The following is a 19245-nucleotide window of genomic DNA, read 5'->3' as shown; positions in this document are numbered from 1 at the left end:
GTGCCCCCACCCTCAGGGACCCCCTCCCGCCCGGCTCTGGAAAGGGGAAAGGGGTTAAATCTTACCTTTTTCCAGCGCTGGGCGGAGATATCTCCTCCTGCTCTCCTCCTCCGATCCTCCTCTTCTCCTCCCCGTCGGCTGAATGCGCACGCGCGGCAAGAGCTGCGCGCGCATTCAGCCGGTCACATAGGAAAGCATTCATAATGCTTTCCTATGGACGCTTGCGTGCTCTCACTGTGAAAATCACAGTGAGAATCACGCAAGCGCCTCTAGGGGCTGTCAATGAGACAGCCACTAGAGGACATAGGGGGAAGGCTTAACCCATTCATAAACATAGCAGTTCACTGCTATGTTTATGAAAAAATGGGTTAACCCTAGAAGGACCTGGCACCCAGACCACCTCATTAAGCTGAAGTGGTCTGGGTGCCTAGAGTGGTCCTTTAATGACCAAACAAGCAGCTTCTATTATGCAGGTTTTACAGTAAGGTTACCACCCACGTGGACCTGGTGGGGCACTGAAGGTGAAAATACAGCAGCCAATCAGTTACAGATTTACAGTAGAAGCACATCCATTAATCACTGTACATTCCTCCCCTCTGCTTAGGAGATAATTGAGTTAATCATCTCCAAGTTAAAAAAATATATACTTTTTCACATTTTCTATAACTCTAAAACTATGCATACAATTTAACACAAGTTACATTTTCATAACCAGTCCAATCAGGGAAACAACATATCAAAAAATGAGTCGAATTGGACCGGTGGTTCGGGAGTTAGTTAAAAGGTCTATTTTCCCTTTATAATAATAAAGAATCAGTTACAAAAGGCAGTTTGTAACATATCTCCTCTTTTGGGGGGAGACTAACCAGGTACCTGACCTTCTGTCGGTCAGTGCCTAAGTTAGTCTCGCAACCCACCCACAAATAAAAATTGGCAGAGTAGCTCCCCCACAAAAAATAGGTTGTAGGGTGAAGGTTCACCACCTTCGGCCTTCCCGGTGTAGATAGGTAAATAGCTGGGGATACTTGGGGGGCAGAGGCCAGCGGCGCTCTGCCCGGCTGCCAGGACTTCTGCTGGAGTGAAGGTTTTAAAAAATAAGACTTCCAGTTAATTCCTGAACTGATCTGGGTGATTTTTGAATATGTTTGCCACCCAGATCAGGGCTATCAGGGGATGTAACATTTGTGGGGTTTTATGTATTTGTTAGGGTGCTTTTGGGGTGTTTTTAAAAAGTTATTTTTTTCTGTGCTTGGAGATAATTTGATTAGAATTAGTACAGTTACTGATTCAATTATCTCCCAAGCAGAGGGGAGCGATTGTGTGCTGTGTGTGGGAGTGTCGTACCTTGTGACCTTATTGTTATTGATCTGTGAAGTCTAAAATCAGTCCCCCACAAGATCCCGGTGGGCGTACCCCTTGCATGGGGATGGTCATACAAGGCCAAGTGTGGCTCCCATTAAATAGATTAATTTACCCCTTCATGAAGTCTTGGCTCATTTTTGGGGGATTGGAGAATGTAACGGATCACCTGGCACCCCGACTGGGTACCTCCGTTGAAGGATGCTCCTAGCGCTTCCTGAGGGCTCCAAGCACTCCACCAGACACCATAACCACCACATACCTCCCAAACCGCTGCAGCTTGGTTGGGGTCTCGCCGTCTCCTAACCACCCTGTACCTACAACAAGGCTCCAAGCTCCAGTGGGTAAACCTCTTTTCCAAGAGAGTAACACAGGAACAAGCTCTTAAAAGAACTTAGTGATTATAGCAAGGGAGTATGAACAGCATAGCAATCCCTTTTAGCAGATTCCCCCAATAAGAGACAGGACTCTAAAATGAGGGTGAAGTAGAACTGAGGTTTAATGACATACTCTGCTTTTATGCAATTCTTCCATGCAAGGGAGACAGCAACAGACAATTAGGAATTAACCAGTCACCAACTGGTTACCTCCCACACATCCCCTCCCCTTGAGAGCCTGAGAGATAACATAATTAACCGTACAGTTTAAACACACACTTTTACCCAATTACCATAACTCCAAAAGAACACATCACATTCAAATTAATTATTAGAAACAGCATAGTTATGGGAACAACATATCCAAATTTCATTCAAATCCGTTCAGCCGTTGGGGAGTTAGCCGGAAGTCTCTTTTGACCGACCGCATGCTCATTCTCATGCCCAAAACAGTTCCAGAAAATCAGGCTGTGCGGCCGGTCTATTTTCCATGTTATTATTGCCATTTATATAGCGCCAACAGATTCCGTAGCGCTTTATATTTTGAGAGGGGGGATGTAATTCTTAGTAGGACAATTACAAGAAAGCTTACAGGAACAATAGGTTGAAGAGGACCCTGCTCAAATGAGCTTACAGACTATAGGAGGTGGGGTATTAGAAACATTAGGACAGGGAATATCAAATAGGGTGGGAGTGAAGCAGAGCTGGAGGAGAGAGCAAAGCACTGTCCCATAGAAGAGAGCAAGAGACAGGTATGTAAGGTAGAGATTACTCTGGGAGGCCAAAAGCTTTCCTGAAGAGATGGGTTTTAAGGCCCTTCTTAAACGATTGAAGACTAGGGGAGAGTCTGATGGCAGTAGGCAAGCTATTCCATAGGAAAAGGAGCCGCCCGTGAGAGGTCCTGCAAACGCGAGTTGGCCGTACGGGTGCGAGCAGCGGTCAGGAGGTGGTCACGGGCAGAGTGGAGGGTACGAGGAGGGGCCTACCTATGGATCAGTGAAGAGATATAAGAGGGGCTAGAATTGTTCAGTGCTTTAAATGTATGGGTTAGCACTTTGAATTGACTCCCATAGGATACAGGGAGCCAATGTAAGGACTGGCAGAGGGGTGAGAGGACCGACGAGAGAGGAGAATCAGTCTAGCTGCAGCATTCATTACAGACTGCAGTGGGGCAATACGGCTTTTGGGGAGACCAATCAGGAGAGGGTTACAGTAATCCATGCAGGAAATTACTAGAGAACAGACAAGCTCCTTGGTAGCATCTTGCGTAAGAAAGGGGCAGATGCGGGCTATGTTTTTGTGTTGGAACCTACAGGACTTGGCAACAGTCCTAGATAAACTACATTCAAATGGTTTTCCTACTGCTCACCTCTGCCTTTGCATAGGAACTCTTGGATGTTTACTAACACTCGTTGCAGGGAACAGTTTGACTTTTTCTTCAGTTATCTTCTTGCAGCAGAATCGTTTTAGTTATTCAGTAAGACTTAAATCTTGCCCATGCTTTCTCCACCAGTAAATGTAGGAAATTAGCTGATCCTGAGATGTTTGTCACATCAGAGTTCCAATAATCAAATCAAATTGTCTTGCAGCCTTAAAATGTATATTTATTCAAAAAATACACGACATCTCAAAATAACAAAATCTTTGCACACATCTGTACCAATACAGCACTATGTATGCACTTAAGTTAATATCCATTTTTGATGTTAAGTATTGGTGATGAAGAGCTATCTGCAAAATGTATTACATGTCATCTAAGAATTCAGTTAATTAGGATAAGGTTATTTGATTATTTAAAATAAGTTTAAAAAGGGATGTGGCTTAATCACCATTCTGTCCAATCTATTATTAAAGTCATACGTTATAATAATGGTTACACTTGGGAGGTTAAATAGAATTTACACATATATTTAAATGAATACATTCAGAAAAAGGCCTTTCTTAATACACATGGGAGTCTTGCCTGGAATGCTGGGTCGAAGGTTATAATAACAGTGGGCCTTCATCATTGATATACAATGGACATATGTTCTACAACTGATATTAGATGTCTAGGTAGGGCCTCTCAGTTCCTGTGTATGAAAGAAGTCGGAAATCATGTAATTTGCAACTAATACAAGAATGCTAATAATAATATTACAAAGATAAAATCCTAAAACACATTAGATATTTTAAAGCTCATTAAATATTTTTAAGAAGGTTGACATTTGACTCCAAATTATGAGTGACTGATTGGCATATGACACAAAATTAGTATATTTATTAGTTATGGTCTCAGCTGCATTGTATGCCCTAAGAAAAACCCTAGAAAATTTGAAGTAAACATAACCTTTGCTTGAAGTCTGTATTAATATGGGGTTGGGGGAAGTAGCCTTTCACTCTGTAACAGACAGAACATACAATCACAATGTATGGTTGCTGGAAAGTCATCATATGTATGTTAATAATCAAAGTGATAAGACAATAGTATACACACTAACAACAGAATAATACATCTGCTAAATTGAAAGGGTCCCAGGTGTACCTCACTAACACCCAAAATAGTAAACAGTGAAACCACATCCAATAAGCATACACTATTAAGATACAACCTGGAGAGTAAAAACCAGAGCTGGAATATTCTATATAAGAATAATATTGAATCTAAAATAATGGTGAGAAATGTGGTGCTAGTAGCAAAGTCACAAACAAAAGTAGAAATCAGGCCTCTCATCCCTTGGGGTATAGTGATCTTGATAGTAGATTCAAGCAATATGAATATCTTCAAAGGAATGGATAAGAAGGACCATACATGGTGAAGTACACGAGGTCACACATTTAGGCTTGAAGAAAGGAGATTTCATCTAAGGCAAAGAAAAGGTTTTTTTACAGTAAGAGCAATAAGGATATGGAATTCTTTGCCTGAAGAGGTGGTTTTGTCAGAGTCTATACAGATGTTTAAATTGCAAGTGGATAAATACTTGCAAAAACATAACATACAGGGATACAATTTCTAATTAGTGGGCTAATAGCTGCTTGATCCAAGGAGACATCTGGCTGCTATTTTGGGGTCAAGAAGGAATTTTTTCCTAGTTTGTTGCAAAATTGGAAGCACTTCAGACTGGGTTTTTTGCCTTCTTTTGGATCAACAGCAACAACATATGTGAGGAAGGCTGAACTTGATGGACACAAGTCTCTTTTCAGCTATGTAACTATGTAAGTATGTAAGAAAAATACAAAATATATTTATTAGATTGCACTTACAGACATAAAGATGTTAGGAAACATATATCCACTCCAAGTGGAACTTTACAGCAGTGTGATGGGAATTGTCAACTGGAGAGAATTCCAACTTGGGCAACGCGTTTCGTCCAAACTTTGTATCATATCCCTGAAGAAGTCCCTGATACAAAGTTTGGACGAAACACGTTGGATATCGGACTATTTGTTTTATTTGCTTTTTAATACTTTATGCATTTTTTCTCCTTTTTTCTGCCACCCAAGTTGGAATTCTCTCCAGTTGACAATTCCCATCACACTGCTGTTCAGTTCCACTTGGAGTGGAGATATGTTTCCTAACATCTTTATGTCTGTAAGTGCAATCTAATAAATATATTTTTATCCATTCCTTTGAAGATATTCATATTGCTTGAATCTACTATCAAGATCACTATACCCCAAGGGGGTGAGAGGCCTGATTTCTACTTTTGTTTGTGAGTTTGCTACTAGCACCACATTTCTCACCATTATAATACTGGATTATGCTATGATTTGTATTTTTTCATTATTTTAGATTCAATATTATTCTTATATAGAATATTCCAGCTCTGGTTTTTACTCTCCAGGTTGTATCTTAATAGTGTATGCTTATTGGATGTGGTTTCCACTTTTTTTGTTTCATCATACGTACGTTGACTGCTACTATGACAGTTACTACGTACAGTGTCAGCATGATCAAAATTCACAATACAAGATATTTTATTTCTATGTTAAGGCGTGGATGCCTTATACAATTTTAGAGACTCATCACCTGTGTGAGATCTCTGATGTCTATCAAGATTAGGTTAAACGAAAAATCATTTTCCCCATTCAGAACATGAGAACGGTTTCTTTCCTGTGTGAGTTCTCCGATGTCTGGCAAGAATTGAATGTTGCCGAAAACATTTTCCACATTCAGAACATGAGAACGGTTTCTCTCCTGTGTGAGTTCTCCGATGTCTGGCAAGACTTGAATGTTGCCGAAAACATTTTCCACATTCAGAACATGAGAACGGCTTCTCTCCTGTGTGAGTTCTCTGATGACTGACAAGCTCTGCTTTATTGACAAAGCATTTTCCACATTCAGAACATGAGAAAGGTTTCTCTCCTGTGTGAGCTTTCTGATGACAGACAAGCTCTGCTTTAGTGACAAAACATTTTCCACATTCAGAACATGAGAACGGTTTCTCTCCTGTGTGAGTTCTCCGATGTCTGGCAAGACTTGAATGTTGCCGAAAACATTTTCCACATTCAGAACATGAGAACCGTTTCTCTCCTGTGTGAGTTCTTTGGTGACTGGCAAGAGTTGAACGTTGTCGAAAACATTTTCCACATTCAGAACATGAGAACGGTTTCTCTCCTGTGTGAGTTCTTTGGTGACTGGCAAGAGTTGAATGTTTTGGAAAACATTTTCCACATTCAGAACATGAGAACGGTTTCTCTCCTGTGTGAGTTCTCTCATGATGGACAAGCACTGCTTTAGTGACAAAATATTTTCCACATTCAGAACATGAGAACGGTTTCTCTCCTGTGTGAGTTCTCTGATGACTGACAAGATTTGAATCATGCCGAAAACATTTTCCACATTCAGAACATGAGAACGGTTTCTCTCCTGTGTGTATTCTATGATGACTGACAAGATGTGAATGTTGCCCAAAACATTTTCCACATTCAGAACATGAGAATGGTTTCTCTCCTGTGTGAGTTCTCTGATGACTGACAAGCTCTGCTTTACTAAGAAAACATTTTCCACATTCAGAACATGAGAATGGTTTCTCTCCTGTGTGAGTTCTCTGATGACTGACAAACTCTGCTTTACTAAGAAAACATTTCCCACATTCAGAACATGAGAATGGTTTCTCTCCTGTGTGAGTTCTCTGATGATGAACAAGTTTTGATTTATTGATAAAACATTTTCCACATTCAGAACATGAGAAAGGTTTCTCTCCTGTGTGAGCTTTCTGATGACGGACAAGCACTGCTTTAGTGACAAAATATTTTCCACATTCAGAACATGAGAATGGTTTCTCTCCTGTGTGAGCTTTCTGATGACGGACAAGCACTGCTTTAGTGACAAAATATTTTCCACATTCACTACAAAAGAAAGGTTTATCTACTGTGTGAGTTCCTGGATGTCTAACAAGAGTTTCTTTATGACTAAAACATCTTCCACTTTCAGAACATGAGAATGGTTTGGGGTTTATGTTTACTATCTCCTTTGAGAACATATAGGAATCTGAGAAAATGCTTGATTTTTCAGAGTTAAAGTCCTTGGTTCTGTTATTAAAAGATTTCTTCATAGCATTGCTTCGTGTATTTCTTTCAGTAAAACCTCTCCTGACAAATACTCCTGAAAGAAAAATACTGGGAATTAAAGGAAATCGGTCAGTAGAAATTATTGTTTGCCATACTTAGAAAAAATTACAATATTTTTTTTTTAATAGATAAGAAATACAACCATAAAGTGTCAGTGACTGAGAAGAAATTAAAGCGGCACTGTCATGCCGAACTTACCTTTCCCCATTCAATCCCTCTTCTCTCCCTGTCAGGATCTGTTATTCATGTCTTCCGGTCTGCTCTAGTTTTCTTTAAAACATAAGACAAATTTCACTTGCCTTGTGGAAGTTTCCTACACCATGACCAGTGGAGGAACAAAGTGAGCTTTATTTCCGGTGGTCAGATAAATTTTCCCATAATTCTTAGCTTTCCTGTACCATGCTTCCTGTCAGTATTGCCGAACGTTCTGTCACCAAGACAGAACGCTAGCAAAACTGCCAAATTGCGTCCTAACAGAATGAGAACAGTTTCTCCATTTGTGTTAGAACGCAATTCGCGACTTTGTTCATATCGGAATTTTATTAGAATTAATGAAACTCCGATCCTATTAATTGCCGCGGCTGCATTTTGCAGTAGCTTAGTAGATAGCTCCCTAATACCGTGGGAATTAGGGAGCTATCTACGAAAAGGCTGAAAGACCTTGTAACAAAAAACCCTGTTTTATCCTTATAATTGCTGCATGGAACTGTGAACAAAGACAATTTTTTTATTTAGCATTCCCTCGAAAGGACTGATCGTGCATTTGGCTATACTGTTCGTATACAGAATTTTCTGTTGAACGACCGACCACCCAGAGTAGGAGTGTGGCACCAATTTACCCCGTTGACCTGTGGAAAACCGCAAACATTTGTTTATGCATTTTGACTAGTCGAACGCACTCAGCGGTGTTTGGTCGGCGACCGTGTGGAACTGATTTTGGCTACCTTTTTCCACGAACACCACTGAACTTCTACCTTCTGTGCTTTCAACTAGAACCCTACGAACAAGGCACTAATCCTTGAACGTATACATCCGAACAATCTGCGTTCAATGATGGGAAGTACGAACGGTTCAGTTTGTGCATTTTACACATATGACAAAGGGAAAATAGACCGACTGCAGAGATAGAAATTGTGGAACTATTTTGGGCAGAGAAACATGCGAACAATCGTTCATATCCACATTTTGACTAACTCCCGAACCCCTTGTCCAATTCGTGCCATTTTTGGATATATTGTTCCCCTGAATGTATTGGTCATGATATGTAACTTTTGTTAAAACCCCAGGCATATTTTTAAAGTTATGAAAAATTTGGAAAAGATTTTCAGCTTGGAGATAATTGAACTGATACAACGATTAACTTAATTATCTCCTAAGCAGAGGGGAGGAATGTCTTATAATGAATGGGTGTGCTTTTACTGTGATATTGTAACTGATTGGCTGCTGTACTTTCATTGTTGGTGCCCCACCAGGTCCAGTGGATGGTAAAATTACTGTAAAAACCTGCATAAAAGCAGCTGGTGTGGGGTCATTAAATCAGTTTTACTTCACCCTTCAAAACGTAGCCTCGTCTCGTTATTGAAAGGGAACCTGCTCAGCATAATCACTAGCTCTTTTAAGAGCTCTGCTTTTCTCTCTATTCTGATTCAGCGGATGGGATATCGCAACTCTACTACAACACAGCGTCTTGACGGGAAGAAGGACGTCTCCAACGGCTGATACCCCTCTACAACCTGGGTAGCCGTTACAGACCTAAATTGGTCTTTCAGACAAATTTACGAATACTAAGTAAAGATGACTTCGTATTAAGTAAATTCTGCCCCTACTCGCTATATTGCGAGTAGGGGCATGCCTAGTAAACAGTGAGCAGCCAGTGGTGGGGTGGCTATTGTCCTCCCCCCGAGCAGCAGGTGGGGCCCTAAATAACAATAAGGGGGTGGGTTATTGTCCTCCCCCACTCCCCACCCTACAGCAGTGGGTGGGGGTCCTAAATTAGAATGTGGGGGTGGGACCTACTGTCCACCCCCTGGCCCCCACCCCTATGTGGCGGGTGGGGGCCCTAAATAACAATAAGGGGGGGACCTATTGTCCTCCCTCCCAGCCCCCATCTCTGAGCCATGGGTTGGTGCCCTAAATAACAAAGGGGGGACCTATTGTCCTCCACCCTGGCCCCCACCACTAAGCGGCAGATGGGAGCCCTAAATGAAAATTCCCCCCCACAAGGTGACTATGGTTCTCCAAGCCCCTAGTCTTCCCACTCAAATAAAAAACTATCCCCTACCTACCCCAGTCAACCTTAAAATAGTGAGGGGGAGGGGCGGGGCCTAACGAACAAGTTGAACAGTCGCAAGATAGATGGGCTCCTGCTCTAAAAGCCGATTACCGGTGAATACTCAAAATAATCGAGACTCTACACGAACCAGGGCGCAAAACCTGGGTCCAGGACACCCTGGAGACCATCCTGATACTTTATCCGAGTGACTTTGGTGATCAGAGACCCAAAGTGGCACAGCACGGCCTGCTTTTGACGGAGCTGGGGAGAGACGGCCGCTCTCCTCGCCCTTACTGCGGGGGTGTGAAACCACTGAAACTTTACCCGTTCCACCCCCGGACCAGCGGGGGTTAACACGGTCCGCTTCTAAGAGGCGACCAACCTGTAAAAAAATCGAAAAATAGTGCTGGGCGAGCAGAACATGCGGGCAGAGCCAAGCAAAATGGCGGACGCCACGTGCGATCTCAAGCACCACGGAGAACAGCCTGACTTGCTGACCAGGATAAACGACCTATTTAACGCCTTCTGGGGAAAATTAGCACTTAGGGAGCAGCAGGCTAAAAGACACAAACAGGAGGAACACTTACCAAAGGTGCAGCCGACACAATCCCTTCACGGGTGCGCACACCCTCGAACACAGAGGGCCCAGCCATGGCGCCGAAGACCCCACGCGAGCATACAAGCTCACAGGCCGAAACCCAATGCTGGCTAAGTTCCAACACAAGGAAAATCCGAACCCACCTAAATCCAGAGAACCGCAGCAAATCCAGAGAAGTGCAGCTACTCCTGCCCCTGAATACAGGGCAAGCCAAGACTTGGATGGTGCAAAGCACCCAGCGCGGGTCTCAAGACCACCCGGACAGCCCCGACGAGCCTCACAATTCCCGCTCCACATCCACACTAAACCTGTGGGTCCTTCCACTGGAAGGCTACTGAACCTGGCAAAGACACACTCCGGGCTGGTAATACCGAGACAGCGGGCCGGGAGGGCCCATCAAGTAAAGCTCACTGATAAAAGTTCCCAGGGACTGTACTAGGCACTCAGAGGGAATCGGCTGAGCGTAGGCACACGAACGGAGCCTGCCAGGCATACACCTCGCTACATACACCTCGCTACAACTGGACTCCCTCACCACACCTCATAACATAAGACCTGCATTTATATGTTAGATTAGTGTACAGTAATAGTCTTTAACCTGCTGTTATTTTATTTTACTTTAATTCCTACAGAATTTTTGCCTTTGTTTTTTCTATGTGATAACCTAACTTGCATTGCATTAGACCACTTGCCAACATAACTTAAGGCAGCAATCCAAGCCTGTTTATATATGGCATAACACTGATGGTTTACTTTTTTTTGTCTAAAACATGCTGTTACTGAATTGAGCATAACGGCATCCTCTTTAGCAGGAAAAGCAATGTTATATGTTTTGCTGCCTTTGTTTGTTTCTTTAAAGTGAGAATTTATACTGAGCTCCATATGTTGTGTATTAAGCGCCGAGTAACATACTAACGCTCACCTCCTTAGCAAGTACTCCTAAGCAAGAATTTCCCTATAACCCTGACACCACAGCATTGATGACCATAACTTGTGGCGCAGATCAAATATTGTTTTATGGCACTATGTCCTATCTAAGCGTGTACCTCTCTTGTCCTGATAACAGACCGGGAGAAGGTGCCTGAAAAGCCATATCAATGCAGATATAAACATAACTGCTCACCCAAGCAATGTTAATACTGTACGCCTGCATGGAAATGCTCTAACCTCTAGACCTAATCTTACGTTATTTCATTTTACATGCTCTATTATTGTTGCCTTGTCAGATTAACGCATCAATCTATACCATATTAAAAAATGTGCACTGTTCAATCATTAAAATAGTGAGGGGGAAATAAGATAACTAACTTGTAAAGAAAAATAAAACTTACCATTTGATGTCTTCTTTTTTCAAAAATCTTAATTTTTCTTAAATCTTTATTTTTCAGCCCCAAAAAAGGTCAAATAAAATACCATCATACCTGTCGAACTTAAAATAAAATAAAAAACCCGGGCGCAAAAAAAAAAACCTGACGCTATTTTTTTTTATCCATCTTCACCCATGGAGGGCAAGGCGCAGACTCAGCTCCGCAGGGCGCGGCAAGGCTTATAAAGCCTTGCCCCGCCCTGCAATTAGGCTAAGAACACTCTGATTGGTTTGTTTAAGCCAATCAGAGTGCTCTTTGTCATTTTACACAGCGTGGGAAAATTCCAAAGAACTTGCGGAGCTCAGTCTGCGCCGAGCCCTCCATGGGTGAAGATGGATTATTTTTTTTTAGCGGCAGGTTATTTCTTTTTATTCAGGGTTTTTTTTTTTTTTTTTTTGCACTCGGGTTTATTTTATTTTAAGTTCGACGGGTATGATAGTTTTTTATTTGGCCTTTTGGGGGGCTGAACAATGAAGATTTTAGAAAAAACTGCAATTTTACTCACCGTAAATTCCTTTTTCCTTAATATGGTGGCAGTACAATAGGGATGTACTCTTCCCATAGGCAAGCATCTGAAAGAAATCATCAATTAACATAAAAAGTTCCTCCCCCTACCAGGTATAAGAGACCCTGCAACCTTAGGACCTCAGTACGTGTCAAGAAAACCACAGCGGAACCACAAAAACCTCAAAAAAACTTTTTATTAATTAGATAAAGGGAGGGTGTGCTGAACTGCCACCATATTAAGGAAAAATGAATTTACGGTGAGTAAAATTGCAGTTTTTCCTGGCATATGGTGGCAGTACAATAGGGATATATCGAGATCCCAAGTAAGGGCGGGAATTAGGCCAAAACAGCTTGTAACACCTTGTGCCCGAAATCAGCGTCAAAGGCAGAGAATACGTCTAGTCTGTAATGCTTCACAAAGGTGTTGAAAGAAGATCAGGTAGCTGCTTTACATATCTCTTCCGGAGATGCACATGACATAGCCATGGCTCTAGTGGAATATGCTTTCAAGGAAGTAGGCATAGGAAGGTTCGATGAAGAATAAGCCAACTTTATAACCTCTACCAGCCATCTTGCCAACGTGGATTTGGACACTACTTGACTAGTGATGCACCAAACTGTTCGCTGGCGAATAGTTCCCGGCGAACTTAGCGTGTTCGCGTTCGCCGCGGCGGGGGCGAACACATGCGCGGTTCGATCCGCCCCCTATTCGTCATCATTGAGCAAACTTTTACCCTGTGCCTCTCGGTCAGCAGACACATTCCAGCCAATCAGCAGCACTCCCTCCCTTCCACACCCTCCCACCTCCCTCCCAGCATCCATTTTCGATTCATTCTGAAGCTGCATGCTTAGTGAGAGGAGGGAAAGTTTAGCTGCTGCTGATTAGATAGGGAAATTGATAGCTAGGCTAGGGTATTCAGTGTCCACTACAATCCTGAAGGACTCATCTAATCTCTGCTGTAAGGACAGCACCCCAAAAAGCCCTTTTTAGGGCTAGATCAGGCTGCTTTTTTTTTTCTGTGTAATGTAATTGCAGGTGCCTGCCTGCCAGCTTCTGTGTGAGGCTCACAGTGGATACTGTGCCCACTTGCCCAGTGCCACCACTCATATCTGTTTTAACAATTGGTTAAGCTTTAGATTTAAAATAAATAATATTTTTTCACTGTAATAGAAGAGCAGTTGCCTGCCTGCCATCTTCTGTGTCAGGCTGTATGCTGTGCCCATTTGCACAGTCAGTGAAACCACTCATATCTGTTGTGACAATAGCTTAAGCTTTAGATTTAAAAAAAATATATTTTTTTTTCACTGTAATAGAAGAGCAGTTGGTTGTCTGCAAGCATCTGGGTGTCAGGCCTCCTTCAGCGTGTGCTCTGCAGACCTGTGCCAGCGTAATTTGACAGTTGCCACTCATATCTGGTGTCTCTGTAGCGTGCTTTTACAAAGAAAAAAGGTTTCCAGTGTAAGCTAATAGCAGCCAGTCAGTGTCCTTCAAGCGGCTCTGTCAGGCCTTCCTTCAGTGTGCGCTCTGCAGAACTGTTCCAGTGCACATTGCCACTCATATCTGGCATCTCTATAGCGTGCTTTTACAAATAAAAAAAGGTTTCCAGTGTAAGCTAATAGCAGCCATTCAGTGTCCTTCAAGTGGCTCTGTCAGGCCTACAGTGTGTGCTCTGCAGAACTGTTCCAGTGCACATTGCCAATCATATCTGGTATCTCTATAGCGTGCTTTTACAAATAAAAAAGGTTTCCAGTGTAAGCTAATAGCAGCCATTCAGTGTCCTTCAAGCGGCTCTGTCAGGCCTACAGTGTGTGCTCTGCAGAACTGTTCCAGTGCACATTGCCAGTTATCTGGTGTCTCTGTAGCGTGCTTTTACAAAGAAAAAAGGTTCCCAGTGTAAGCTAATAGCAGCCAGTCAGTGTCCTTCAAGCGGCTCTGTCAGGCCTACAGCGTGTGCTCTGCAGAACTGTTCCAGTGCACATTGCCACTCATATCTGGTGTCTTTATAGCGTGCTTTTACAAAGAAAAAAGGTTTCCAGTGTAAGCTAATAGCAGCCAGTCAGTGTCCTTCAAGCAGCTCTGTCAGGCCTACAGTGTGTGCTCTGCAGAACTGTTCTAGTGCATATTGCCACTCATATCTGGTGTCTCTATAGCGTGCTTTTACAAAGAAAAAAGGTTTCCAGTGTAAGCTAATAGCAGCCAGTCAGTGTCCTTCAAGCGGCTCTGTCAGGCCTACAGTGTGTGCTCTGCAGAACTGTTACAGTTCACATTGCCAATCATATCTGGTCTCACAGTAGCTTGCACGCATAGTACCACTAATCCCCCCAAAAAATGACAGGCAGAGGCAGGCCACCCCACAGGGGCCGTCGTGGTCGTGGTGCTGTGATTCCCTTTTGCCCTACAATAATGCCCAGTTTTCAGAAGCCACGTACCCTGAACTTGAAAAGTTCTGAGGACATAGTTGACTGGCTAACACAGGACACCCAATCTTCTACAGCCTCCGCTCGGAACCTTGACGCACCATCCTCCTCCAGCTTAGCTTCAGGCACCTCTCAAGATTCCACTCACCCGCCTGCCGCCACCACCAAAACTAGCACCACAGACGCTTTACTTGGTATGTCAGAGGAGTTATTCACACACCCGTTTGAAGAAATGAGTGATGCGCAACCATTATTGCTAGAGGATGTAGATAACAGGGATTTGTCTCAGGCAGGCAGCATTAAACACATGGCGGTACGGTGTGATGATGATGATGTTGTACCCGCTGCTGCTTCCTTTGCTGAGTTGTCAGATACAAGTGAAGCGGTTGATGATGATGATGCGTCCATGGATGTCACGTGGGTGCCCGCTCGGCAAGAAGAAGAACAGGGCGAAAGTTCAGATGGGGAGACAGAGAGGAGGAGGAGACGAGTTGGAAGCAGGGGGGGGTCGTCGCAAGGAGCTAGTGGCACAGTCAGACAGCATGCATCGGCACCCGGGGTCAGCACAACAGCACGCAAATCAACGCATGCTGTGTCCACCACCAGAATGCCATCATTGCAGAGCTCAGCAGTGTGGAATTTTTTTTGTGTGTCTGCCTCTGACAACAGTGATGCCATTTGCAACCTGTGCCAAAGGAAACTGAGTCGTGGGAGGTCCAACACCCACCTAGGTACAACTGCTTTGCGTAGGCACATGATCTCACATCACAAACGCCTATGGGATCAACACATGAGTACAAGCAGCACGCCTACTCTAAGCCGCCATCCTCCTCCTGGTCCAGCATCTTCAGCCACGTCAACCACTGCTGTCCTCTTTGCCCCCTCTCAACCATCCGCCACTCCGTCTCCCGCCTTGAGCAGTTCCCGCTCATCTGCCCACAGTCATGTGTCTGTCAAGGTCATGTTTGAGCGTAAGAAGCCAATGTCACCAAGTCACCCCCTTGCCCAGCGTCTGACAGCTGGCTTGTCCGAACTATTAGCCCGCCAGCTTTTACCATACAAGCTGGTGGAGTCTGAGGCGTTCAAAAAATTTGTAGCTATTGGGACACCGCAGTGGAAGGTACCCGGAAGGAATTTATTTTCACAAAAGGCAATCCCCAACCTGTACTCGATTGTGCAAAAGGAAGTAATGGCATGTATGGCACACAGTGTTGGGGCAAGGGTCCATCTGACCACTGATACCTGGTCTGCAAAGCATGGTCAGGGCAGGTATATCACCTACACTGCGCATTGGGTAAACCTGCTGACGGCTGACAAGCATGGAATGCGTGGCATTGCAGAGGAGTTGGCGACACCGACACGACTTGCAGGCAGTCCTGCTGCCACCTCCTCTACTCCTCCTACTCCATCCTCTTCCATAACCTCCTCGGCTGAGTCCTCTTCTGCTGCTGCGTCTTGCTCCACATCAACGACACTCCCCCAGCTCCCCAGGTACTATTCCACATCCCGGATACGGCAGTGTCACGCCGTCTTGGGTTTGACTTGCTTGAAAGCAGAGAGTCACACCGGACAAGCACTCCTGTCCGCCCTGAACGCACAGGTGGAAAAGTGGCTGACTCCGCAGCAACTGGATATCGGCAAAGTGGTTTGTGACAACGGAACAAATGTTAGCGGCATTGAAGTTGGGCAAGTTGACACATGTGCCGTGCATGGCACATGTGTGTAATCTGATCGTACAACGCTTTGTGCATAAGTACACAGGCTTAAAGGACGTCCTTCTTGTCTCTGTACTTAACTGCCAACAGCTCCTCTTGGCGCCGAGCTGAGGTCTCCCCCCTTCGTAGCCGGGTGCGTGCAAGTTGTCCTGGGAAACCTGTGCTGTTCTTTTTAATTGTGCCGCAAGCTAATGTATCAAAACAGTACAGTAGCTTGAACAAATGGACACTTGTATAAAAATTGTCAGTATACAAGTGGTACCCTTTGTTCATCAGGGGGAATATCAGGTCCCAGACAATCTTGCCACTGGTTCCCATATGTTCTGGGCAACCTGGAGGGTCAAGGTGGCTATCCTTTCCCTCGTACACCCGGAAGGCCTGAGTATACCCAGTATCGCTATCACAGAGCTTATACATCTTTACACCATACCTAGAGCGCTTGGAAGGAACATACTGCTTGAATCCCAGCCTTCCCTTATACTTCATCAGGGATTCAACCACGCATATATACCTTCCAGGTGTATAAGCCTCTGCAAACCTGGCAGCAAAGTGGGTAATCAGGGGGCGGATTTTAAACAGCCTGTCAAACTGGGGATGCTGCCTAGGGGGACACAGGCTGTTGTCGCTGAAGTGCATGAAATGCAGAATCATTTCATACCTCTTCCTCAACATACATTGGGAGTAAATGGGGGTAGAGCAGATAGGGCTACTGCTCCAGTAGGAGCGGATGGAGGGCTTCTTTATGATGCCCATCAGCATAGTCAATGCCCAGAATCTTTTAAATTCTGGCACAGTGTGTATCTTTGCCAAACAAGAGTCCGGATTTGTAGCTCAGAATTGATGGGCATATAAATTAGTTTGGGCGACAATGTTCACCAATACAGGGATCCTTAGGACAGGTGTCAATCCATATCTTCCAAGTGACCCTCTATTCTGCTCTGTGTCAGTGTGTATCAGGGGTTTTGAGGACAGGTGTCAATCCATATCTGCCAAGTGACCCTATGTAGGGGTAACAGTCTCTATTCTGCTCTGTGTCAGTGTGTATCATGGTCTCTGAGGACGGGGAACAGTCTCTATTCTGCTCTGTGTCAATGTGTATCAGGCGCTTTGAGGACAGGTGTCAATCCATACCTGCCAAGTGACCCTATGTAGGGGAAACAGTCCCTATTCTGCTCTGTTAGTGGGTATCATGGTCTCTGAGGACAGGTGTCAATCCATATCTTCCAAGTGACCCTATGTACAGGGAACAGTCTCTATCCCGCTCTGTGTGAGTGTGTATCATGGTCTTTGAGGACAGGTGTCAATCCATATCTGCCAAGTGACCCTATGTAGGGGGAACAGTCCCTATTCTGCTTTGTGTCCGTGTGACACACTGCACTCATACGCACACACTGCATTCATTATATACACACACTGTAAATAAATATTCAATTAATATAATTTTTTTAGGATTTAATTTTATTTAGAAATTTACCAGTAGCTGCTGCATTTACCACCCTAGTCTTATACTCAAGTCAATACGTTTTCCCAGTTTTTTGGGGTGAAATTAGGGGCCTCGGCTTATATTCGGGTTGGCTTATACTCGAGTATATACGGGTAGCATCTATACACTGATAATAAACATGTTGCTCTGCATAATAATACGGAGTACCTATATCCTGATAATAAAACTGTAGCTATGTATAATATTAAGTATTTATACACGGATAATAAACATGTCACTGTATAATAATCTGAGTATCTATACAGTGAAAATATTCACGTCGCTCTGTATAATAAAAATGAGTATCTATATACCAATAATAAACATGTCTCTCTGTATAATAGTACTGAGAATCTATACGCTGATAATAAACATCAGTTGTGTTCTTTTAAAACAAAAGTTGTTAATTAGTTCGGACAACAGTACGAGTTGTTTTTTCTAAACTTAAACCTCAGTATTGAGGTTTAATTGCCGTGTTAGCACTTTAAGGAAAAAAAAGTTGGCATGTATTGCGGTTTGGGCACTCGGGCTCAAAAAGGTTCGCCATCACTGATCTATACGATGATAATAACCATGTCGCTCTGTATAATAATACTGAGTATCTATACGCTGATAATTATGTCGCTCTGTTTAATAGTACCGAGTATCTATACGCTGATAATAAACATGTCGCTCTGTATAATAATTCCGAGTATCTTTACACTGATAATAAACATGTTGCTCCGTATAATAATACTGAGTATCTATACGCTGATAATAAACATGTCGCTCTGTATAATAATACTGAGTATCTATATGCTGCTAATAAACATGTCGCTCTGTATAATAATACTGAGTATCTATACACAGATAATAAACATGTCGCTCTGAATAATAATAATACTGAGTATCTATACACTGATAATAAACATGTGGCTCTGTATAATAATACTGAGTATCTATACACAGATAATAAACATGTTGCTCTGAATAATAATACCGAGTATCTATGCACTGATAATAAACATGTGGCTCTGTATAATAATATTGAGTATCTATACGCTGATAATAAACATGTGGCTCTGTATAATAATACTGAGTATCTATACGCTGATAATAAACATGTCGCTCTGTATATTAATACTGAGTATCCAGGGCCGGACTGGGAGAAAAATTCGGCCCGGGCATTTTCTTTATCACATCGGCCCACTAAGAAGGGGGCGGGGCAGAGAGGGTGTGTTTCGTCATCACCAATGACAAACACGCCCCCTCTCAAAGTGAGCATGTTGGTTCAATGCTCTTCCAGGGCAGACCATGCGCAGAGCTCTGCTAAAGAGCTCTAGCAAGAGAAAAAAGCCCTGTATTTGTTCTGCACAGTGCAAGCAAATTTAATAACATGCTTGCACTGTGGTTCCTTGCAACTTGTCTCTGGTGTCTTTATAAATGGATACCAGGAGACAAAAGGTGCAGGAAAGAGTATTGTGCATGTGTTTGGAGCCTGCTTGTGGGATTGCGTGTGTGTAGAGTGTGGCGAAACCGACCTCGCCACGTGTCCTTGGAGGGGGCTGATTGCCCGCCTCCTGCCTTTGGACTATGGACCAGACTTTATGGGAATGT

At 43.5% G+C, this 19245-nt stretch overlaps 1 protein-coding gene across 1 annotated transcript in view; it reads right to left on the bottom strand.

Moving 5' to 3' along the window:
• Positions 1–5573: 5573 nt before the first annotated feature.
• The window catches only part of LOC134568456 (oocyte zinc finger protein XlCOF7.1-like), a 29818-nt gene continuing 16146 nt past the window's right edge, over positions 5574–19245 (bottom strand). Inside the window, exon 2 of the mRNA XM_063427058.1 lies at positions 5574–7323. Within this exon, the coding sequence (XP_063283128.1) occupies positions 5792–7273 (1482 nt within the window). The 5' untranslated portion in view covers positions 7274–7323 and the 3' untranslated portion in view covers positions 5574–5791. The remainder of the gene's footprint in view (positions 7324–19245) is intronic.

Source organism: Pelobates fuscus, chromosome 7 (genome assembly GCF_036172605.1).
Source record: "Pelobates fuscus isolate aPelFus1 chromosome 7, aPelFus1.pri, whole genome shotgun sequence".
NCBI classification, from domain to species: domain Eukaryota; kingdom Metazoa; phylum Chordata; class Amphibia; order Anura; family Pelobatidae; genus Pelobates; species Pelobates fuscus.
This window is presented reverse-complemented; position numbering and strand designations above follow the sequence as displayed.